Source organism: Xiphophorus hellerii, chromosome 13, assembly GCF_003331165.1.
Source record: "Xiphophorus hellerii strain 12219 chromosome 13, Xiphophorus_hellerii-4.1, whole genome shotgun sequence".
Lineage (NCBI taxonomy): Eukaryota > Metazoa > Chordata > Actinopteri > Cyprinodontiformes > Poeciliidae > Xiphophorus > Xiphophorus hellerii.
The window spans coordinates 8,136,041-8,156,003 of record NC_045684.1 but is presented as its reverse complement, the minus strand read 5'-3'; the positions used below and the strand labels follow the sequence as shown (position 1 = coordinate 8,156,003).

General features: G+C 42.9%; 1 protein-coding gene and 2 long non-coding RNA genes across 3 annotated transcripts; all 3 read right to left on the bottom strand.

Annotated features, from left to right (window-relative positions):
- Positions 1–782: 782 nt before the first annotated feature.
- On the bottom strand, positions 783–1,349 carry LOC116731079 (uncharacterized). Its single transcript, XR_004341537.1, has 2 exons — positions 1,055–1,349; positions 783–865 (listed from the first exon to the last, which is right to left on the bottom strand). It is a non-coding gene; the product is annotated as an uncharacterized LOC116731079 (long non-coding RNA).
- A 922-nt stretch (positions 1,350–2,271) lies between these two features.
- Positions 2,272–5,027, bottom strand: LOC116731626 (gastrula zinc finger protein XlCGF8.2DB-like). The gene is made up of 3 exons (XM_032581442.1): positions 4,151–5,027; positions 3,810–3,898; positions 2,272–2,305 (listed from the first exon to the last, which is right to left on the bottom strand). Exons 1-3 carry the CDS (start codon positions 4,988–4,990, stop codon positions 2,272–2,274), a joined length of 963 nt encoding a protein of 320 aa, XP_032437333.1. The 5' UTR covers positions 4,991–5,027.
- A 12,394-nt stretch (positions 5,028–17,421) lies between these two features.
- On the bottom strand, positions 17,422–18,138 carry LOC116731037 (uncharacterized). Its single transcript, XR_004341493.1, has 2 exons — positions 18,043–18,138; positions 17,422–17,532 (listed from the first exon to the last, which is right to left on the bottom strand). It is a non-coding gene; the product is annotated as an uncharacterized LOC116731037 (long non-coding RNA).
- Positions 18,139–19,963: the final 1,825 nt, after the last annotated feature.

Genomic DNA, 19,963 nt, shown 5'->3' with positions numbered 1-19,963 from the left:
CCCAGCAGAGGTTTACAGTCCTGCAATAAACTCTGCTCTGTGCTACAAAGCCGTTGCTTTGAAGCTATACAACGTGTCCTATTCGACGCCGTGCCTGGAGCAAGAAGGATTTAGATTGTAGATAACATGTGTTTAGTTTAGTGATTGTCTTTTAGCACTGCATCTAAAATGCTTTGACCCCACCCCTTAGAGTTGCAGTGCTCAGTGTGAGAGGGTTCCTAAGAGCAATAAAAGAGAGGAACAGACAGATGTGTTTCAGAGCAGTTTGGAGATTTGTAACTGAAAGCACATCTCTGTCTGCTCTCCTCGCGAGAAACAAAGAATCTAACTCTCTTGTCTTTCCTGTGTTTGTTTAATAGGTATTTAGACCTGACAATATGACCTTATATTTTACCTTTGCAAGCATTACTATGTCATATTTAAAGTTTTAAGGAGGGATGTTGGATGTAATTTTAAGTTATTCAGTTTGGCTGACAGATTTGCACTGTTTAACTTTTTTCTGCTGCTTCTACTCATTTCATTTCAGCAAGTGTTCTGCAGTTGAACTCAAATGTTTCTACAATTTTCAGCAGTAACATTCAGCACTAACACGACATTTTCACAGGAAAGGCAAATGTTCTACTTACTTTCTAAGACACTAATAATATATCTATGTGTGGAGGTTAAATTAGTTCCAGCATTAGAAACATGTGTAACCGGGTTCTGCTTCACTCCACTGTACCAGGCCGGCCCCAGTAACCCCTCGACTCTGCGTTGTGTAGATTTTTAATGAAGACGAGAAGTTTCTGGTTTATCAAGTTTATTTCCTGAATGGGAACATATGGGGAGTTCAGATCAGTGCAACGGCTCCGCTTCATTCAGCACACTACAACAGAGCGTTAAGTTAGCCTTTAGCTTAGCACATGAAGTGTTTGATAATTTTAACTAAACTAAAAGTACAAAAATTGGTGCTAGGCACACATCTAGTAATTAATAAATTTCACACTATTTGTCCAAGTTAATAAAAATTATGTTGCTAACACGTTTCTACTGTGTGCTGAAAAACGCAACTCACCTCTCGTGCAGCTTTCACAGACTGGCACTGAGTGCAGGAGCCAGCAACATTTAACCAGCCACACAGAGAGGGGGGCGCTATTTCCCCATTGCACTGATCCATATAAAGCAAGTGGGATTCTACAACTTAAACCTAAACACTGTTACACATGGTAATCTATAATAGAAAACAGCTGCAGCAGAACAGAGAAAAATATAACTAAGACAAAAGACACAACAAATTATTGAAGAAAATATTCAACCATATTTTCTACAATCAAGAAAAATCAATGCATGAAAACCAGGTTGTACCAGGTTAGGATTGGCTTTTTTACTTATCACTTGGCGGCTGGGATGTTTATGGACCTGTGAGGGGCTGCTTCCTTTTTCACAGTTGGTGCGTTGGCTTTTCTGTAGCATCCTTCCTACTGGTGGTGTAGTCGGCAAGTTGAGAGGCTTGTGTTTTTGGCTTATTTGTGTATGAAGTGGTGAAAGTGCTTGTGTTGGCTGGTGTTTGCATTTTGATTGGCCCCTTTTTTTGGGTCTGGTATCGTTTGCTGTCTGTCTGTCTTGGTGTTGGTATGGGGTGTGATTTATTGCTTTGCTAGCCTATCTGTGGCCACAGCCTGGTGCTGGGCTGGGATTCAGGGCTGTGGGTTGGTATTCTTGTTCTGGATATTGCGCTGAGCTGACTGGTCGGTCCATTTCTTGGGTTGGGGTTCTTTCAGTCAACCCGGTGCGCTGTATGTCTGCTGGATCTTCTTCATTGGGACTAGGTGAATCCTTAGGTTGGCAGGCTGGCTTTGTGACATGGGATAGGGGTTTGGTTTGAATGATTCCTAAGCTGGTGGTCCTGGTTCTGGTTGGATCTCTGTGTATGAGAAATGCAAGTGGGTGTATGGCGTCCATTTTTGTTTTGTTTATTTTGACATTGTCTACATGGGTTTGAATGTCTGGGTGTACACATGAGAATGGGAACATGTGATCTTGTCTCTGTGTGCCTGGTCTGTCTGTCAGGTTTGGTCTCTGGCTCCCTCCTCTCTGTGATCACCTTTATATCAAGTTGGGTGAGAGGAGGGGGCCCCTATAAAACTTTTTTCTCACCTTTCTTTTCTCTCCCGCTTTCTTCTCCGTCTCATTACAATTTAATAAAATAAACCCAAAGCAGTTTCTAATAAAGTTTCATGTAATTATATCAGGTGGAAGCCATAATGGTCCACTTGTGCAAGTCTTTAGGGCTTAACCTTGGTACTCGACAATGCTGAGTGTCACACTGTCAGACAGGACAAGTTTAATACAAAACACAACAAAAAGACAAAATGCAAGTGTTTAGTCAATGGTAAATGTATGTATAGCGATTTATCTAGTGCAGAGGATGCCAAAGTGCTTTACATGTTGATGGTGGTAAGCTACATTGTAGCCCAGCTGCCCTAGGGCAGACTGACAGAAGCTGCTACACAATGGGCGCCATCGGACTTCTGACTAACAGCAGGCAAGGCAGGTTTGGTGCCTTGCTCAAGGACTCAACAACTGAGATGGATGTGGGAAGTTTGAACCAGCAACCCATCAGTTACAGGAACCACAGTGGATACAACCAGTATAGCCGTAGTACCACCATCTACTGGGTTCAAATATAAGGCACAACATACACTAAAGGAAAACTCAAAACTTTAATGTAAAATGAAATGTTACACCTTTATTTCTTTCTAAAATACATATAAACATAAAAATAGTTTCAACATTAAAATACAGTAATCTAAATGCTGCAGCAGAACAGATTAAAATATTACAGCTAAAACAAGAGAAAAAAGCAAAATATTAAAAATAATTACATGTACTTTGTGCAATCAATGCATGAAAATTAGTTTGCGGTGAATTTTGCATTTCTTTAAAGTACAAATGTTTTTTTTTATTTGAATAGATTTTAATTAGGTTGAGTAAAACTGGTTAACATAATTTGAAAGAAATGAAATCAGATTCAATCTCATTTTACATTAAACACAAAATTAACACAAATACTGTTTTGTAGATTTTTTTTTAAAATACTCAACCATTATATACAATCTATTGTTGATTTAAAAAACTACAAAAATAAACCCCACTCACTCTCTATTGTACAGAATAATACAAATCAATCCCTCAAGTCCAATCATGTGAGAATGTTCTGGAAGGGAGTCCATGTCCGGTCAAACTCTGTTAATGCATGAAATAGTCAGTGGGCCCCAAAGCCTCTTCATCTATCAGCATCAGTACTGGCACTCCTCAGGGCTGTGTGCTGAGCTTCTGCTCTTCATGTTGTACACACACAACATACAGTTTGACATAAACAGTATGTTAATACAATAACATACAGTTTATCATTATTGTTTTTTGATACAGAATATACCAGAAAAATAAAACAAAGTATCATTGCAGGAAAATGTGTCATGGTTGAACATCTCTAAGTATCCAAATGTGAACATTTAACAATTACAACATAGGACATGTATGGAACATACTTCTACAGCTTTTCAACTGTGTGACGCATCATGTGCTTAGTTAAACTAACTTTGTAACGAAAACTTTTTCCACAGTTCACACATGAAAATGGTTTTTCACCAGAGTGAACCCTCATGTGCTGAGTTAAATTCGGTTTACGACTAAAACTTTTTCCACAGTTCACACATGAAAATGGTTTTTCACCAGAGTGAACCCTCATGTGCTTAGTTAAATTCGCTTCATGACTAAAACTTTTTCCACAGGTCACACATGAAAACGGCTTTTCACCAGTGTGTATCCTCATGTGCTGAGTTAAATGCTGTTTTCGACTAAAACTTTTTCCACAGTTCACACATAAAAACGGCTTTTCACCAGTGTGAATCATCATGTGCCAAGTTAACTTCTGTTTATATCTAAAACTTTTTCCACAGGTCACACATGAAAACGGTTTTTCACTGGTGTGAAGAATCATGTGCTGAGTTAAATACTGTTTTCGATAAAAACGTTTTCCACAGTTCACACATGAAAACGGTTTTTCACTGGTGTGAAGAATCATGTGCCGAGTTAAATACTCTTTTTTATTAAAACATTTTCCACAGTTCACACATGAAAATGGCTTTTCGCCAGTGTGAATTGTCAAGTGCTGAGTTAAATACTGTTTTCGATAAAAACATTTTCCACAGTTCCCACATGAGAATGGCTTTTCACTGGTGTGAATCATCATGTGCTGAGCTAACTCCTGTTTTTGACTAAAACCTTTTCCACAGTTCACACATGAAAAAGGCTTTTCAACAGTGTGGATCATCATGTGCCGAGTTAAATTCTGTTTGTGACTAAAACTTTTTCCACAGGTCACACATGAAAACGGCTTTTCACCTGTATGAGTTCTCATGTGTCCAGTTAAATGCTGTTTTCGACTAAAACTTTTTCCACAGTTCACACATGAAAACGGCTTTTCACCAGTGTGAATCATCATGTGCTTAGTTAACTCATCTTTTCGACTAAATCTCTTTCCACAGTTCACACATGAAAACGGCTTTTCACCAGTGTGAATCATCATATGCTTAGTTAACTCATCTTTTCGACTAAATCTCTTTCCACAGTTCACACATGAAAACGGCTTTTCACCAGTGTGAATCATCATATGCTTAGTTAACTCATCTTTTCGACTAAATCTCTTTCCACAGTTCACACATGAAAACGGCTTTTCACCTGTGTGAATCATCATGTGCTTAGTTAAATTCTGTTTTTGACTAAAAATTTTTCCACAGTTCACACATGAAAACGGCTTTTCACCAGTGTGAATCATCATGTGCTTAGTTAAATTCTGTTTTTGACTAAAAATTTTTCCACAGTTCACACATGAAAACGGCTTTTCACCAGTGTGAATCATCATATGCTTAGTTAACTCATCTTTTCGACTAAATCTCTTTCCACAGTTCACACATGAAAACGGCTTTTCACCTGTGTGAATCATCATGTGCTTAGTTAAATGCTGTTTTCGACGAAAACTTTTTCCACAGGTCACACATGAAAACGGCTTTTGACCCGTATGAGTTCTCATATGAGCATCAAAAACAGATTTTGAAGTCAAACGCTTTTTACAGATGACACATGAGAAAGGTTTTCTTCTTTCCTGATTTTGATTCTCAGCTTCAGCAGCTTCCTGGAAGATGTCTTGGTTCCTGTTTGGTTCTGATTCACTGTGGTCTGTTTGCTCATCAACAGGAACCACCATGCAGGTATCAGTCTCCTGTTTTAATCCAATCTGTTCTTCAGCCTGACTGCAGTAAACTTCTTTCTCTTCCATTGTTATCTGATGATCTTCTGGCTCTTCCTGTTCTTGTTTCACCTGCAGAGGTTCTAACTCCTCCTGGTCCAGAGTGGATCTCCTCTCCTGGTTAGAAACGTTACACTTCAGGGAATCTGGAGAAGAAAACAGAGAAAGAGTAATTGCTACCTTTTCTGGAATAAATACGAGTAATTTTTCATCTTTCAAGACAGAAATGAATAAAAAAAAACAATTGATAATTCAAGAGCGTAGACAGAGAGACAGATCAGTCGATATATCCAGCTGACATTTGGGTAATTCTCAAATTAACGGATATGAAAAAAATATTTTATTACAAAATTAATTGTAGTAGGGATTATTGTTAATATTTACCTGCAAATTGTATTATTTCAAGATACTATTTATTTTTATTACTTTGAATTATATTGAAATTTTACTTTAGTTCACTTTATATCTTTATGGTTTATTTATAAACATGAGTTTATTTGTAGGTTAATAGCTGTTTAGTTTTTGTTCCTTTGTTATTAACTTTTCTAAGTTAGACATTAAGAACTGTGGGTCCCTTTTCTGTAAGTATAGGGACTGGTATAGGACCAGCATGCACTGGGTTGGGCCTGTGGGTTTTGACCAGAGCAGGAGAGGAAACAATGAAAAGTAGTGATGGTGAGATGCAGCTTCATGAAGCCCTGAGGAACTCCATCCAATCATTCGACTCATGAGCCGATGCACCGCGGTGCTTCATTTGCTCTACTGTGACATCAACTGGACAATATATGTAAAATAGGCAACGTGAAAACAACATGAAGCTTTACAATGAATAAACAAGTTTAAAATGTTTGTGATTCTGATACATAAATTCTGATTAATCTGGTTGTATGAAACAATGGCTGGATCCAAAAGAAAACTAGAAACAAATAGAAAAGAGGGTTGTGATTGGCTTGTTACTCGCTATGTCACCAGGGACAACGATTTATTACTAAAAAATAAAAAACTTTAACTGCTCAGGTTTAGGTGAGTTCTCTGTCTTACCCGCTTCATTACTCAACACATCACTAATGAAAAGTTTGATCTTTGTTATTTGCTTGTCAAACTGGAAAAAATAAACTATAAAAGCAATTTTCAAGTTGTTTGGACATTGAACTTCTTTTATTTATGTAACTGTTTGGTGTATTAGTTGAAAACGGCGTAAAAATAAAGAAACTGTAAATTCCCACTCATATTGGGGCCATTAATGCACCTTTGCCCATAGTTATTGTGCCCCTTTTCCCCATAAACTATAAATAAACGCCTCATGGACCGCTCTTGCCTATTGTTACTGAAGAGATTTAAGGCGGCCATCTTGGAGCGGTCGACCGTTCCACTCAGCTTTATGTTTAAAGATGCGGAAGGAAGTGAAAACCCTTCAGCCATTTCCCGAATCGGAAGCTGGAATCGGAAACTTCAGCTTCGTATATATGAGCCATTTTCACAGCGTAATTGTGATTCCTGCGTTCATTTACCGGTTAACAAAACATTTATACGGGAAAAGAACATTTACTAAAATGATCCTCATACAGAAAGGTGCAGACATTTAGACCTTAACCTGCATCCAAACGCTGGTGGTTCCTACCTATTCGGTGTAAGATTATCTGGGGCCTCCGGGAGAAATCCAGCAGTCTGCGATGATCATCCATCTCTTCCTCCGACTTGACGATGATTTCTTTAAACTCTGTGAATGTTTCTTCAGCAGCAGTTAACGGCTCGTTGATAAACTCGTTTAGAGAAACAGTCGAACATTCAACCAAACAGACCATGCGCCATTTTCTTTGTCTTCTTTGTCTTCTTCTTTGGGATTTTATGACTGTCGTTCATTCATGTCATTGCATTACCGCCACCTGGTGGATCTTACGATCATCACATCTAAAGATTTCTCATTCAGTGCCAGTTCTCTTTGAAAAACGTAAAATCTTTTCTTCCACTTTATCTAAATAAAACAAATACAATATTAGTATTCCAGTTTTCCACAAATCCAAAGTTAATATTGTCTTCTGATTCGTATCTCCTACATCCCGCAACATGTTTCACAGTTTCTTCACTCCACCAGATCAGAACCTTTCCTATAGTTTCCGTATATCCACAATGATCGCTGCTGCTTTGTTCGGAGTTACCGCTGGTTCCGCCCATCCTGTGGCTTATTGAGAGCCGATCAGCACCGGCTTGTTCATTTAATTGTGCGGTGCTGGTGGTCGAGTGTAAATGACTTTTAACGGTTTTATCTATTTGATTTTTCTACCGGTATTTTAATAATACTGTAGTTTCTTTCTACTGCACTAGATGGGTTAAATGCTATTACTCTCTTTAATACTGAAATTATTCAATATATGACCTTATATTTTACCTTTGCAAGCATTTCTATGCCATATTCAAAGTTTTAAGGAGGGATGTTGGATGTAATTTTAAGTTATTCAGTTTAGCTGACAGATTTGCACTGTTTAACTTTTTCCTGCTGCTTCTACTCATTTCATTTCAGCAAGTGTTCTGCAGTTGAACTCAAATGTTTCTACAATTTTCAGCAGTAACATTCAGCACTAACACGACATTTTCACAGGAAAGGCAAATGTTCTACTTACTTTCTAAGACACTAATAATATATCTATGTGTGGAGGTTAAATTAGTTTCAGCATTAGAAACATGTGTAACCGGGTTCTGCTTCACTCCACTGTACCAGGCCGGCCCCAGTAACCCCTCCACTCTGCGTTGTGTAGATTTTTAATGAAGACGAGAAGTTTCTGGTTTATCAAGTTTATTTCCTGAATGGGAACATATGGGGAGTTCAGATCAGTGCAACGGCTCCGCTTCATTCAGCACACTACAACAGAGCGTTAAGTTAGCCTTTAGCTTAGCACATGAAGTGTTTGATAATTTTAACTAAACTAAAAGTACAAAAATTGGTGCTAGGCACACATCTAGTAATTAATAAATTTCACACTATTTGTCCAAGTTAATAAAAATTATGTTGCTAACACGTTTCTACTGTGTGCTGAAAAACGCAACTCACCTCTCGTGCAGCTTTCACAGACTGGCACTGAGTGCAGGAGCCAGCAACATTTAACCAGCCACACAGAGAGGGGGGCGCTATTTCCCCATTGCACTGATCCATATAAAGCAAGTGGGATTCTACAACTTAAACCTAAACACTGTTACACATGGTAATCTATAATAGAAAACAGCTGCAGCAGAACAGAGAAAAATATAACTAAGACAAAAGACACAACAAATTATTGAAGAAAATATTCAACCATATTTTCTACAATCAAGAAAAATCAATGCATGAAAACCAGGTTGTACCAGGTTAGGATTGGCTTTTTTACTTATCACTTGGCGGCTGGGATGTTTATGGACCTGTGAGGGGCTGCTTCCTTATTCACAGTTGGTGCGTTGGCTTTTCTGTAGCATCCTTCCTACTGGTGGTGTAGTCGGCAAGTTGAGAGGCTTGTGTTTTTGGCTTATTTGTGTATGAAGTGGTGAAAGTGCTTGTGTTGGCTGGTGTTTGCATTTTGATTGGCCCCTTTTTTTGGGTCTGGTATCGTTTGCTGTCTGTCTGTCTTGGTGTTGGTATGGGCTGTGATTTATTGCTTTGCTAGCCTATCTGTGGCCACAGCCTGGTGCTGGGCTGGGATTCAGGGCTGTGGGTGGTTTCTTGTTCTGGATATTGCGCTGAGCTGGCTGGTCGGTCCATTTCTTGGGTTGGGGTTCTTTCAGTCAACCCGGTGCCCTGTATGTCTGCTGGATCTTCTTCATTGGGACTAGGTGAATCCTTAGGTTGGCAGGCTGGCTTTGTGACATGGGATAGGGATTTGGTTTGAATGATTCCTAAGCTGATGGTCCTGGTTCTGGTTGGATCTCTGTGTATGAGAAATGCAAGTGGGTGTATGGCGTCCATTTTTGTTTTGTTTATTTTGACATTATCTACATGGGTTTGAATGTCTGGGTGTACACATGAGAATAGGAACATGTGATCTTGTCTCTGTGTGCCTGGTCTGTCTGTCAGGTTTGGTCTCTGGCTCCCTCCTCTCTGTGATCACCTTTATATCAAGTTGGGTGAGAGGAGGGGGCCCCTATAAAACTTTTTTCTCACCTTTCTTTTCTCTCCCGCTTTCTTCTCCGTCTCATTACAATTTAATAAAATAAACCCAAAGCAGTTTCTAATAAAGTTTCATGTAATTATATCAGGGGGAAGCCATAATGGTCCACTTATGCAAGTCTTTAGGGCTTAACCTTGGTACTCGACAATGCTGAGTGTCACACTGTCAGACAGGACAAGTTTAATACAAAACACAACAAAAAGACAAAATGCAAGTGTATAGTCAATGGTAAATGTATGTATAGCGATTTATCTAGTGCAGAGGATGCCAAAGTGCTTTACATGTTGATGGTGGTAAGCTACATTGTAGCCCAGCTGCCGTAGGGCAGACTGACAGAAGCTGCTACACAATGGGCGCCATCGGACTTCTGACTAAGGGCAGGCAAGGCAGGTTTGGTGCCTTGCTCAAGGACTCAACAACTGAGATGGATGTGGGAAGTTTAAACCGGCAACCCATCAGTTACAGGAACCACAGTGGCTACAACCAGTATAGCTGTAGTACCACCATCTACTGGGATCAAGGATCAGGCACAACATACACTAAAGGAAAACTCAAAACTTTTAATGTTAAATGAAATGTTACACGTTTATTTCTTTCTAAAATACATATAAACATAAAAATAGTTTCAACATTAAAATACAGTAATCTAAATGCTGCAGCAGAACAGATTAAAATATTACAGCTAAAACAAGAGAAAAAAGCAAAATATTAAAAATAATTACATGTACTTTGTGCAATCAATGCATGAAAATTAGTTTGCGGTGAATTTTGCATTTCTTTAAAGTACAAATGATTTTTTTTTATTTGAATAGATTTTAATTAGGTAGAGTAAAACTGGTTAAAATAATTTGAAAGAAATGAAATCTGATTCAATCTCATTTTACATTAAACACAAAATTAACACAAATACTGTTTTGTAGATTTTTTTTAAAAACACTCAACCATTATATACAATCTATTGTTGATTTAAAAAACTACAAAAATAAACCCCACTCACTCTCTATTGTACAGAATAATACAAATCAATCCCTCAAGTCCAATCATGTGAGAATGTTCTGGAAGGGAGTCCATGTCCGGTCAAACTCTGTTAATGCATGAAATAGTCAGTGGGCCCCCAAGCCTCTTCATCTATCAGCATCAGTACTGGCACTCCTCAGGGCTGTGTGCTGAGCCCTCTGTTCTTCACGTTGTACACACACAACATACAGTTTGACATAAACAGTAAGTTAATACAACAACATACAGTTTATCATTATTGTTTTTTGATGCAGAATATACCAGAAAAATAAAACATCAATGAAGGAAAATGTGTCATGGTTGAACATCTCTAAGTATCCAAATGTGAAGATCAAAATGATCACATTTAACAAATACAACATAGGAAATTTATGGAACATACTTCTACAGCTTTTCAACTGTGTGACGTGTCATGTGCCGAGTTAAACTATTTTTATGACTAAAACATTTTAAACAGGTCACGCAAGAAAACGGCTTTTCACCAGTGTGAATCATCATGTGCTGAGTAAAATCCTGTTTTCGACTAAATCTCTGTCCACAGGTCACACATGAAAACGGCTTTTCACCAGTGTGAATCCTCATGTGCCGAATTAAATTTTGTTTTTGACAAAAACTTTTTCCACAATTTCCACATGAAAACGGCTTTTCACCAGTGTGAATCATCGTGTGCTGAGTTAAATCCTGTTTTCGAATAAAACTTTTTCCACAGGTCACACATGAAAACGGCTTTTCACCAGTATGAATCATCATGTGCCGAGTTAAAGCCAGTTTATAACCAAAACTTTTTCCACAGTTCACACATGAAAACAGCTTTTCACCAGTGTGAATCATCATGTGCTGAGTTAAACCCGGTTTTTGACGAAAGCTTTTTCCACAATTCACACATGAAAACGGCTTTTCACCAGTATGAATCATCATGTGCCGAGTTAAAGCCAGTTTATAACCAAAACTTTTTCCACAGTTCACACATGAAAACAGCTTTTCACCAGTGTGAATCATCATGTGCTGAGTTAAACCCGGTTTTTGACGAAAGCTTTTTCCACAGTTCACACATGAAAACGGCTTTTCACCTGTGTGAATCATCATGTGCTGAGTTAAAGCCTGTTTTTGACAAAAACATTTTCCACAATTCACACATGAAAACGGTTTTTCACCTGTGTGAATCATCATGTGCTGAGTTAAAGCCTGTTTTTGACTAAAACTTTTTCCACAGTTAACACATGAAAACGGCTTTTCACCAGTGTGAATCATCATATGCTTAGTTAAATCATGTTTTCGAATAAAACTTTTTCCACAGGTCACACATGAAAACAGCATTTCACCAGTGTGAATCATCATGTGCTGAGTAAAATCCTGTTTTCGACTAAATCTCTGTCCACAGGTCACACATGAAAAAGGCTTTTCACCTGTGTGAATCATCATGTGCTGAGTTAAAGCCAGTTTATAACCAAAACTTTCTCCACAGGTCACACATGAAAACGGCTTTTCACCAGTGTGAATCCTTATGTGCTGAATTAAATGTTGTTTTTGACAAAAACTTTTTCCACAATTTCCACATGAAAATGATTTTTCACCAGTGTGAATTCTCATGTGCTGAGTTAAATCCTGTTTTCGAATAAAACTTTTTCCACAGGTCACACATGAAAACGGCTTTTCACCAGTGTGAATCATCATGTGCTGAGTTAAAGCCAGTTTATAACCAAAACTTTTTCCACAGGTCACACATGAAAACAGCTTTTCACCAGTGTGAATCCTCATGTGCCGAGTTAAACCCGGTTTTTGACTAAAGCTTTTTCCACAGTTAACACATGAAAACGGCTTTTCACCAGTGTGAATCATCATGTGCTTAGTTAAATGCTGTTTGTGACTAAAACATTTTCCACAATTCACACATGTAAACGGCTTTTCACCCGTATGAGTTCTCATGTGAGCATCAAAAACAGATTTTGAAGTCAAACGCTTTTTACAGATGACACATGAGAAAGGTTTTCTTCTTTCCTGATTTTGGTTCTCAACTTCAGCAGCTTCCTGGAAGATGACTTGGTTCCTGTTTGGTTCTGATTCAGTGTGGTCTGTTTGCTCATCAACAGGAACCACCATGCAGGTATCAGTCTCCTGTTTTAATTCAATCTGTTCTTCACCCTGACTGCAGTAAACTTCTTTCTCTTCCACTTTTATCTGCTGGTGTTTTAGATCCTCCTGCTCTTCTTTTATCTGATGATCTTCTGGCTCTTCCTGTCCTTGTTTCACCTGCAGAGGTTCCAACTCCTCCTGGTCCAGAGTGGATCTCCTCTCCTGGTTATAAACGTTACACTTCAGGAAATCTGGAGAAGAAAACAGAGAAAGAGTAATTGGTACCTTTTCTGAAATAAATACGAGTAATTGTTCATCTTTCAAGACAGAAATGAATTAAAAAAAAACAATTGATAATTCAAGAGCGTAGACAGAGATACAGATCAGTCGATATATCCAGCTGACATTTGGGGAATTCTCAAATTAACGGATATGAAAAAAAATATTTTATTACAAAATTAATTGTAGTAGGGATTATTGTTAATATTTACCTGCAAATTGTATTATTTCAAGATACTATTTATTTTTATTACTTTAAATTATATTGAAATTTTACTTTAGTTCACTTTATATCTTTATGGTTTATTTATAAACATGAGTTTATTTGTAGGTTAATAGCTGTTTAGTTTTTGTTACTTTATTATTAACATTTATAAGTTAGACATTAAGAACTGTGGGTCCATTTTCTGTAAGTATAGGGACTGGTATAGGACCAGCATGCACTGGGTTGGGCCTGTGGGTTTTGACCAGAGCAGGAGAGGAAACAATGAAAAGTAGTGATGGTGAGATGCAGCTTCATGAAGCCCTGAGGAACTCCATCCAATCATTCGACTCATGAGCTGATGCAGCGCGGTGCTTCATTTGCTCTACTGTGACATCAACTGGACATCCATCCATCCATCCATCCATCCATCCATCCATCTTCTTCCGCTTATCCGAGGTCGGGTCGCGGGGGTAGCAGCTTCAGAAGGGAGGCCCAGACTTCCCTCTCCCCGGCCACTTCTTCCAGCTCTTCCGGGGGAATCCCGAGGCGTTCCCAGGCCAGCCGAGAGACATAGTCTCTCCAGCGTGTCCTGGGTCTTCCCCGGGGCCTCCTCCCGGTGGGACGTGCCCGGAACACCTCACCAGGGAGGCGTCCAGGAGGCATCCTGACCAGATGCCCAAGCCACCTCAACTGGCTCCTCTCGATGTGAAGGAGCAGCGGCTCTACTCTGAGTCCCTCCCGGATGACTGAGCTTCTCACCCTATCTCTAAGGGAGAGAGCCCAGCCACCCTACGGAGAAAACCCATTTCGGCCGCTTGTATCCGCGATCTCGTTCTTTCGGTCATGACCCAAAGCTCATGACCATAGATGAGGGTGGGAACGTAGATCGACCGGTAAATCGAGAGCTTCGCTTTTTGGCTCAGCTCTCTCTTCACCACGACGGACCGGTACAGCGCCCGCTTGACAGCAGACGCTGCGCCAATCCGCCTGTCGATCTCCCGCTCCCTTCTTCCCCCATTCGTGAACAAGATCCCGAGATACTTAAACTCCTCCACTTGGGGCAGGACACCCCCCCTGACCCGGAGAAGGCACTCTACCCTTTTCCGGCTCAAGACCATGGCCTCGGATTTGGAGGCACTGATCCCCATCCCGGCCGCTTCACACTCGGCTGCGAACCGCTCCAGCGAGAGCTGCAGATCACGATCTGATGAAGCCAAAAGGACCACATCGTCTGCGAAAAGCAGAGATGAGATCCTAAGGCCACCAAATCGGATCCCCTCAACACCTTGGCTGCGCCTAGAAATTCTGTCCATGAAAGTGATGAACAGAATCGGTGACAAAGGGCAGCCCTGGCGGAGTCCAACTCTCACCGGAAACGAGCCCGACTTACTGCCGGCAATGCGGACCAGACTCTGACACCGGTCATACAGGGACCTGACAGCCCGTATCAAAGGGCCCGGTACCCCATACTCCCGGAGAACCCCCCACAGGGCTCCCCGAGGGACACGGTCGAACGCCTTCTCCAAGTCCACAAAACACATGTAGACTGGTTGGGCGAACTCCCATGCACCCTCCAGGACCCCGCCGAGGGTGTAGAGCTGGTCCAGTGTTCCACGACCAGGACGAAAACCACACTGCTCTTCCTGAATCCGAGGTTCGACTATCCGACGGACCCTCCTCTCCAGGACCCCTGAATAGACCTTGCCAGGGAGGCTTAAGAGTGTGACCCCTCTATAATTGGAGCACACCCTCCGGTCCCCCTTTTTGAACAGGGGGACCACCACCCCAGTCTGCCAATCCAGGGGAACTGCCCCCGATGTCCATGCGATATTGCAGAGTCGCGTCAACCAACACAACCCTACAACATCCAGAGCCTTAAGGAACTCCGGGCGGATCTCATCCACCCCCGGGGCCTTGCCATCGAGGAGCTTTTTAACCACCTCGGCGACCTCGCCCCCAGAGATTGGAGAGCCCAACCCAGAGTCCCCAGGCTCCGCTTCCTCAGTGGAAGGCATGTTGGTGGGATTGAGGAGGTCTTCGAAGTACTCTGCCCACCGACCCACAACGTCCCGAGTAGAGGTCAGCAGCACACCATCCCCACTATAAACAGTGTTGGTGCTGCACCGCTTCCACCCCCGAGACGCCGGATGGTGGACCAGAATCGCCTCGAAGCCGTGCGGAAGTCTTTCTCCATGGCCTCTCCAAACTCCTCCCACGCCCGAGTTTTTGCCTCAGCAACCGCCCGAGCCGCATGCCGCTTCGCCCGCCGGTACCCATCAGCTGCTTCCGGAGTCCCACAGGCCAAAAAGGCCCGATAGGACTCCTTCTTCAGCCTGACGGCATCCCTCACCGAAGGTGTCCACCAACGGGTTCGAGGGTTGCCGCCGCGACAGGCACCGACAACCTTGCGGCCACAGCTCCGATCGGCCGCCTCGACAATGGAGGCACGGAACACGGTCCACTCAGACTCCATGTCCCCCACCTCCCCCGGGACGTGTTCGAAGTTTTGCCGGAGATGGAAGTTAAAGCTCCGTCTCACAGGGGATTCCGCCAGACGTTCCCAGCAGACCCTCACAACACGTTTGGGCCTGCCAGGTCTGACCGGCTTTCGCCCCCACCACCGGAGCCAACTCACCACCAGGTAGTGGTCAGTGGACAGCTCCGCACCTCTCTTCACCCGAGTGTCCAAGACATACGGCCGCAGATCCGATGAAACAATGACAAAGTCGATCATCGAACTGCGGCCTAGGGTGTCCTGGTGCCAAGTGCACATATGGACACCCTTATGCTTGAACATGGTGTTCGTTATGGACAATCCATGGCGAGCACAGAAGTCCAGCAACAGAACACCGCTCGAGTTCAGGTCGGGCGGGCCGTTCCTCCCAACCACGCCCCTCCAGGTCTCACTGTCGTTGCCCACGTGAGCGTTGAAGTCCCCCAGCAGAACAAGGGAGTCCCCAGGAGGAGCACTCTCCAGTACCCCCTCTAAGGACTCCAAAAAGGGTGGGTAATCTGAACTGTCGTTCGGCCCGTAAGCACAAACGACAGTCAGAACCCGTCCCCCCACCCGTAGGCGGAGGGATGCTACCCTCTCGTTCACCGGGGTAAACCCCAACGTACAGGCGCCGAGATGGGGAGCAACAAGTATGCCCACTCCTGCCCGACGTCTCTCTCCCTGGGCAACTCCAGAGTGGAAGTATGTCCAGCCCCTCTCAAGGAGACTGGTGCCAGAGCCAGAGCCATGCGTCGAGGTGAGACCGACTATTTCTAGCCGGAACCTCTCGACCTCACGCACTAGCTCCGGCTCCTTCCCCACCAGAGAGGTGACATTCCACGTCCCAAGAGCCAGTTTCTGCAACCGAGGATCGGACCGCCAGGGTCCCCTCCCTTGGCCGCCACCCATCACACAGTGCACCCGACCCCTTTGGCCCCTCCCACGGGTGGTGGGCCCATGGGAGGGGGGGCCCATGTTTCCTCTTCGGGCTGAGCCCGGCCGGGCTCCATGGGTAAAAGCCCGGCCACCAGACGCTCGCCATCGTGCCCCCCCTCCAGGCCTGGCTCCAGAGTGGGGCCCCGGTGACCCGCGTCCGGGCGAGGGAACACCAAGTCCAATGTTTTTACTCATCATTGGGGTCTTCGGGCTGCACTTTGTCTGGTCCCTCACCTAGGACCTGTCTGCCTTGGGTGACCCTACCAGGGGCATGAAGCCCCAGACAGCATAGCTCCTAGGATCATTGGGGTAGGACACTTGGACCTCCAGAAACTTGCTGGTGAGCAGGCGCAGGCAGATGCCCCCCGTGGCTATGATCCGGATGGCAGGAGCAAAAAGAGGAACACCAAGGGCTGCAGGTGGCGCGCCAAGGACACAGCCACCAAGAAGAATCGCCTGCGCCTCCGTGGACGAAGGAGCCGGTGCTCCACGAGTAGAGGTCCAAGCAGCGGCGGCCTGGCTCTCCGGTTGAGGCAGGAGGGAAGGAGCTTCAGGGCAGGTTTCCCCTCTGAGCACCAGCGCTGTTTGGAAGGTCGAGACGGCTCCGGACTTTGGAAGGAGTCACCCCGGTCCTGCTCAACTTTTAACACAGAGATTTTATGTTTTATAATTCTTGTTCTTAGCTTCTTTTAGCCTAAATTGATGAATTTGTAAGTTTTTAGAAATTTCTGAATAATTGCAACAATGTAATGTTTTTAAATGTTTACAGTAACAATAAAATTTTTCGAAAGAAAAAAAGAAAAAAAAAATCAGCGCATTTATCAATCATAACTCGCTAAATACTAAACAGATATTCACCAATTTTTCTGTAAACCTTATTAAAAGGTTAGCAACATTTACAAGGAAATTATTTTTAAATGCATTAAACTACACATATTTATATGGACGTGCGTATATACATAATATCTATATAGGTTTTATTCATGTTTTCCAGCCGAGGAGGAGCTTAAGAGAGATTCAGCAGCTGAGATTCATCAGTGCAGTGAATCCGTCTCTCCTTAAAGACATTCCCCACTTCTTCCTCACATGGTCTTTATGAAACCTTCAAAACAAAAACAGGAGCTATTTTACTTTAGACAGAGTGAAAGAATTTCATATAAATAAGAGTCTTTGCCACCTTGTGTGGAATAATCTAAATCAATGTTAGGGAAAGAGATCCAAAAAGTGGTGAAATCAACCTTTATTGAAGTTTAACTAATTAGAAAAAGGTTTCACAAATCCCTAACATGGTTCTGAATATTCTGCTGTTAGAGCAGAATAATCCAGCTCAGGTCTGAAGAGTCCAGGTGTTGTAGTTTTTAAACTAGAATCGAATAAGATGCGGAAGCTAGTGAAAGATTAGGTGAAATAACCCTTTAGCCATTTCCCGAATCGGAAACCAAATTCAGCTTCGTGTATATGAGCCATTTTCACAGCGTAATTCTGATGTCTGCGTTCATTTGCCTGTTAAAAATCATTTATACGGGAAAAGAACATTTACTAAAATGATCCTCATACAGAAAGGTGCAGACATTTAGACCTTAACCTGCATCCAAACGCTGGTGGTTCCTACCTATTCGGTGTAAGATTATCTGGGGCCTCCGGGAGAAATCCAGCAGTCTGCGATGATCATCCATCTCTTCCTCCGACTTGACGATGATTTCTTTAAACTCTGTGAATGTTTCTTCAGCAGCAGTTAACGGCTCGTTGATAAACTCGTTTAGAGAAACAGTCGAACATTCAACCAAACAGACCATGCGCCATTTTCTTTGTCTTCTTCTTCTTCTTCTTCTTTGGGATTTTATGACTGTCGTTCATTCATGTCATTGCATTACCGCCACCTTGTGGATCTTCTTCTTCTTCTTCTTCTTCTTCGTGTGAGAGGAGGGTGAGTGGAGAGCGGAAGAAGAGTGAAAGAGCGAGCGATTGTGTATTTTTCTATCTTTGGTTTTTTCTTACTGTTTATTCACTGGGTGTTTGTGTTACTTGTTTAATTGTTACTTTGTGTTTAGTTTAGTCACGCTTTAAGGGGTTTTGTGGGTTCGGGTGTGGCCGTCAGGCCGGCGTCTTAGGACGCCATGGTGGTTGGTGCTGGGAATGTTTTGTCCTCCACGCTGACACGGAAGAACGGCGTCAAGGTGGGTGCCGGTTCTCCGTGCAGCGTGGAGGAAGTTTGTTTGGCGGTGGGTAAAGACATTGGGTATGAGGCAATTAAATCGGCGGCTAGGATGAACGGGGCGGTTGTTTTGTTTGTTGAAAAGGTGGAACAGGCTCAGCACTTGGTGGAGGTGGGCGTTTCACCTTTAACTTTACCGGCGACTAAAATTACACTTTCAAACGTTCCTCCGTTCATTAGTGACGAGTCTTTAATTAAAGAACTGTCACGACACGGAAAAGTGGTGTCGCCGATTCGGAAGGTTTTATCTGGTTGTAAGTCTCCTCTGCTTAAACATGTTGTGTCGCACAGACGACAGCTGTTTATGTTATTGGATAGGAGGGATGAGGAGCTAGATTTAAGGTTCCATGTTAAAGTTGATGGATTTGATTATATGTTGTTTGCTACTTCGTCACATATGAAGTGCTTTGGGTGCGGTCAGGAAGGCCACATTATTAAAATGTGTCCAGGCAGAGCCGAGCCGGCCCAACCGGCTTCAGCAGAGCAGCAGCAACCTGCTGCTGCTGAGCGGGACAGAGAGCCACTGGGTGAGGCTACGGCGGCGGAGGATTCCGCTACTGACGCGGGTGGACCCGCGTTAGCGGAGGGGGAGCCCACTGCTGACGCGGAAGTACCTGCGGTGGTGGTAAGAGAGGATGTTGACAGCATTGTTGGGACTGATAGAACGGTAGAAATGAGTGTGTGTGAGAACATTAATGAGAGCAGTGTGTTGAGTGGTGACGGTGAGAAAGGTGAGAAAGGTGAAGGAGTACAGAAAGATAGTGAGCAGAGAGAGCAGGAAAGGGTGAGGGGTGAGAAGGAACAGTTAGCGGGTGGAGCTCAGGGTGAACAGAGAGAAATGCAGGTAGATGAACAGGATGAAGGAAAGAGTGGTGTAGAGGGGGTGGAGGGAGATGTAGTGGAGAAAGAGAAAGGACTGACAGATGATGAGAGAGAGGTGGAAGCTTCTGCCCCAATAAAAAGAAGGAGCAAAAGAAAGAACGTGGTGGCTGCTGCAAATGCTAGCAAACAGGCATGCAAGCTAACTGCAGGAAAAAAAGACGGGTCAGATAGCAGTGATGCTGAGAGCTGGTTTTCAGACACCAGCGATGTATCGGTTACTCAGTCAAGTACCAAAGAACCGAGATACCCTGTTGAGGCTTTTCGCGTCTTTTTACGCCAAACGAAAGGCTTGAAAGGTGTTAAACTCGAGAGTTATTTTCCAAATCTGAGAATGTTTTATTTTTCTGCCCGATATCACATAAAGAACAGAGAGTTGTCCGGTTTTACGGACACAGAAGTGTTTAGACTGAAAAAAATAATGTCTAAGGCCAGAAAA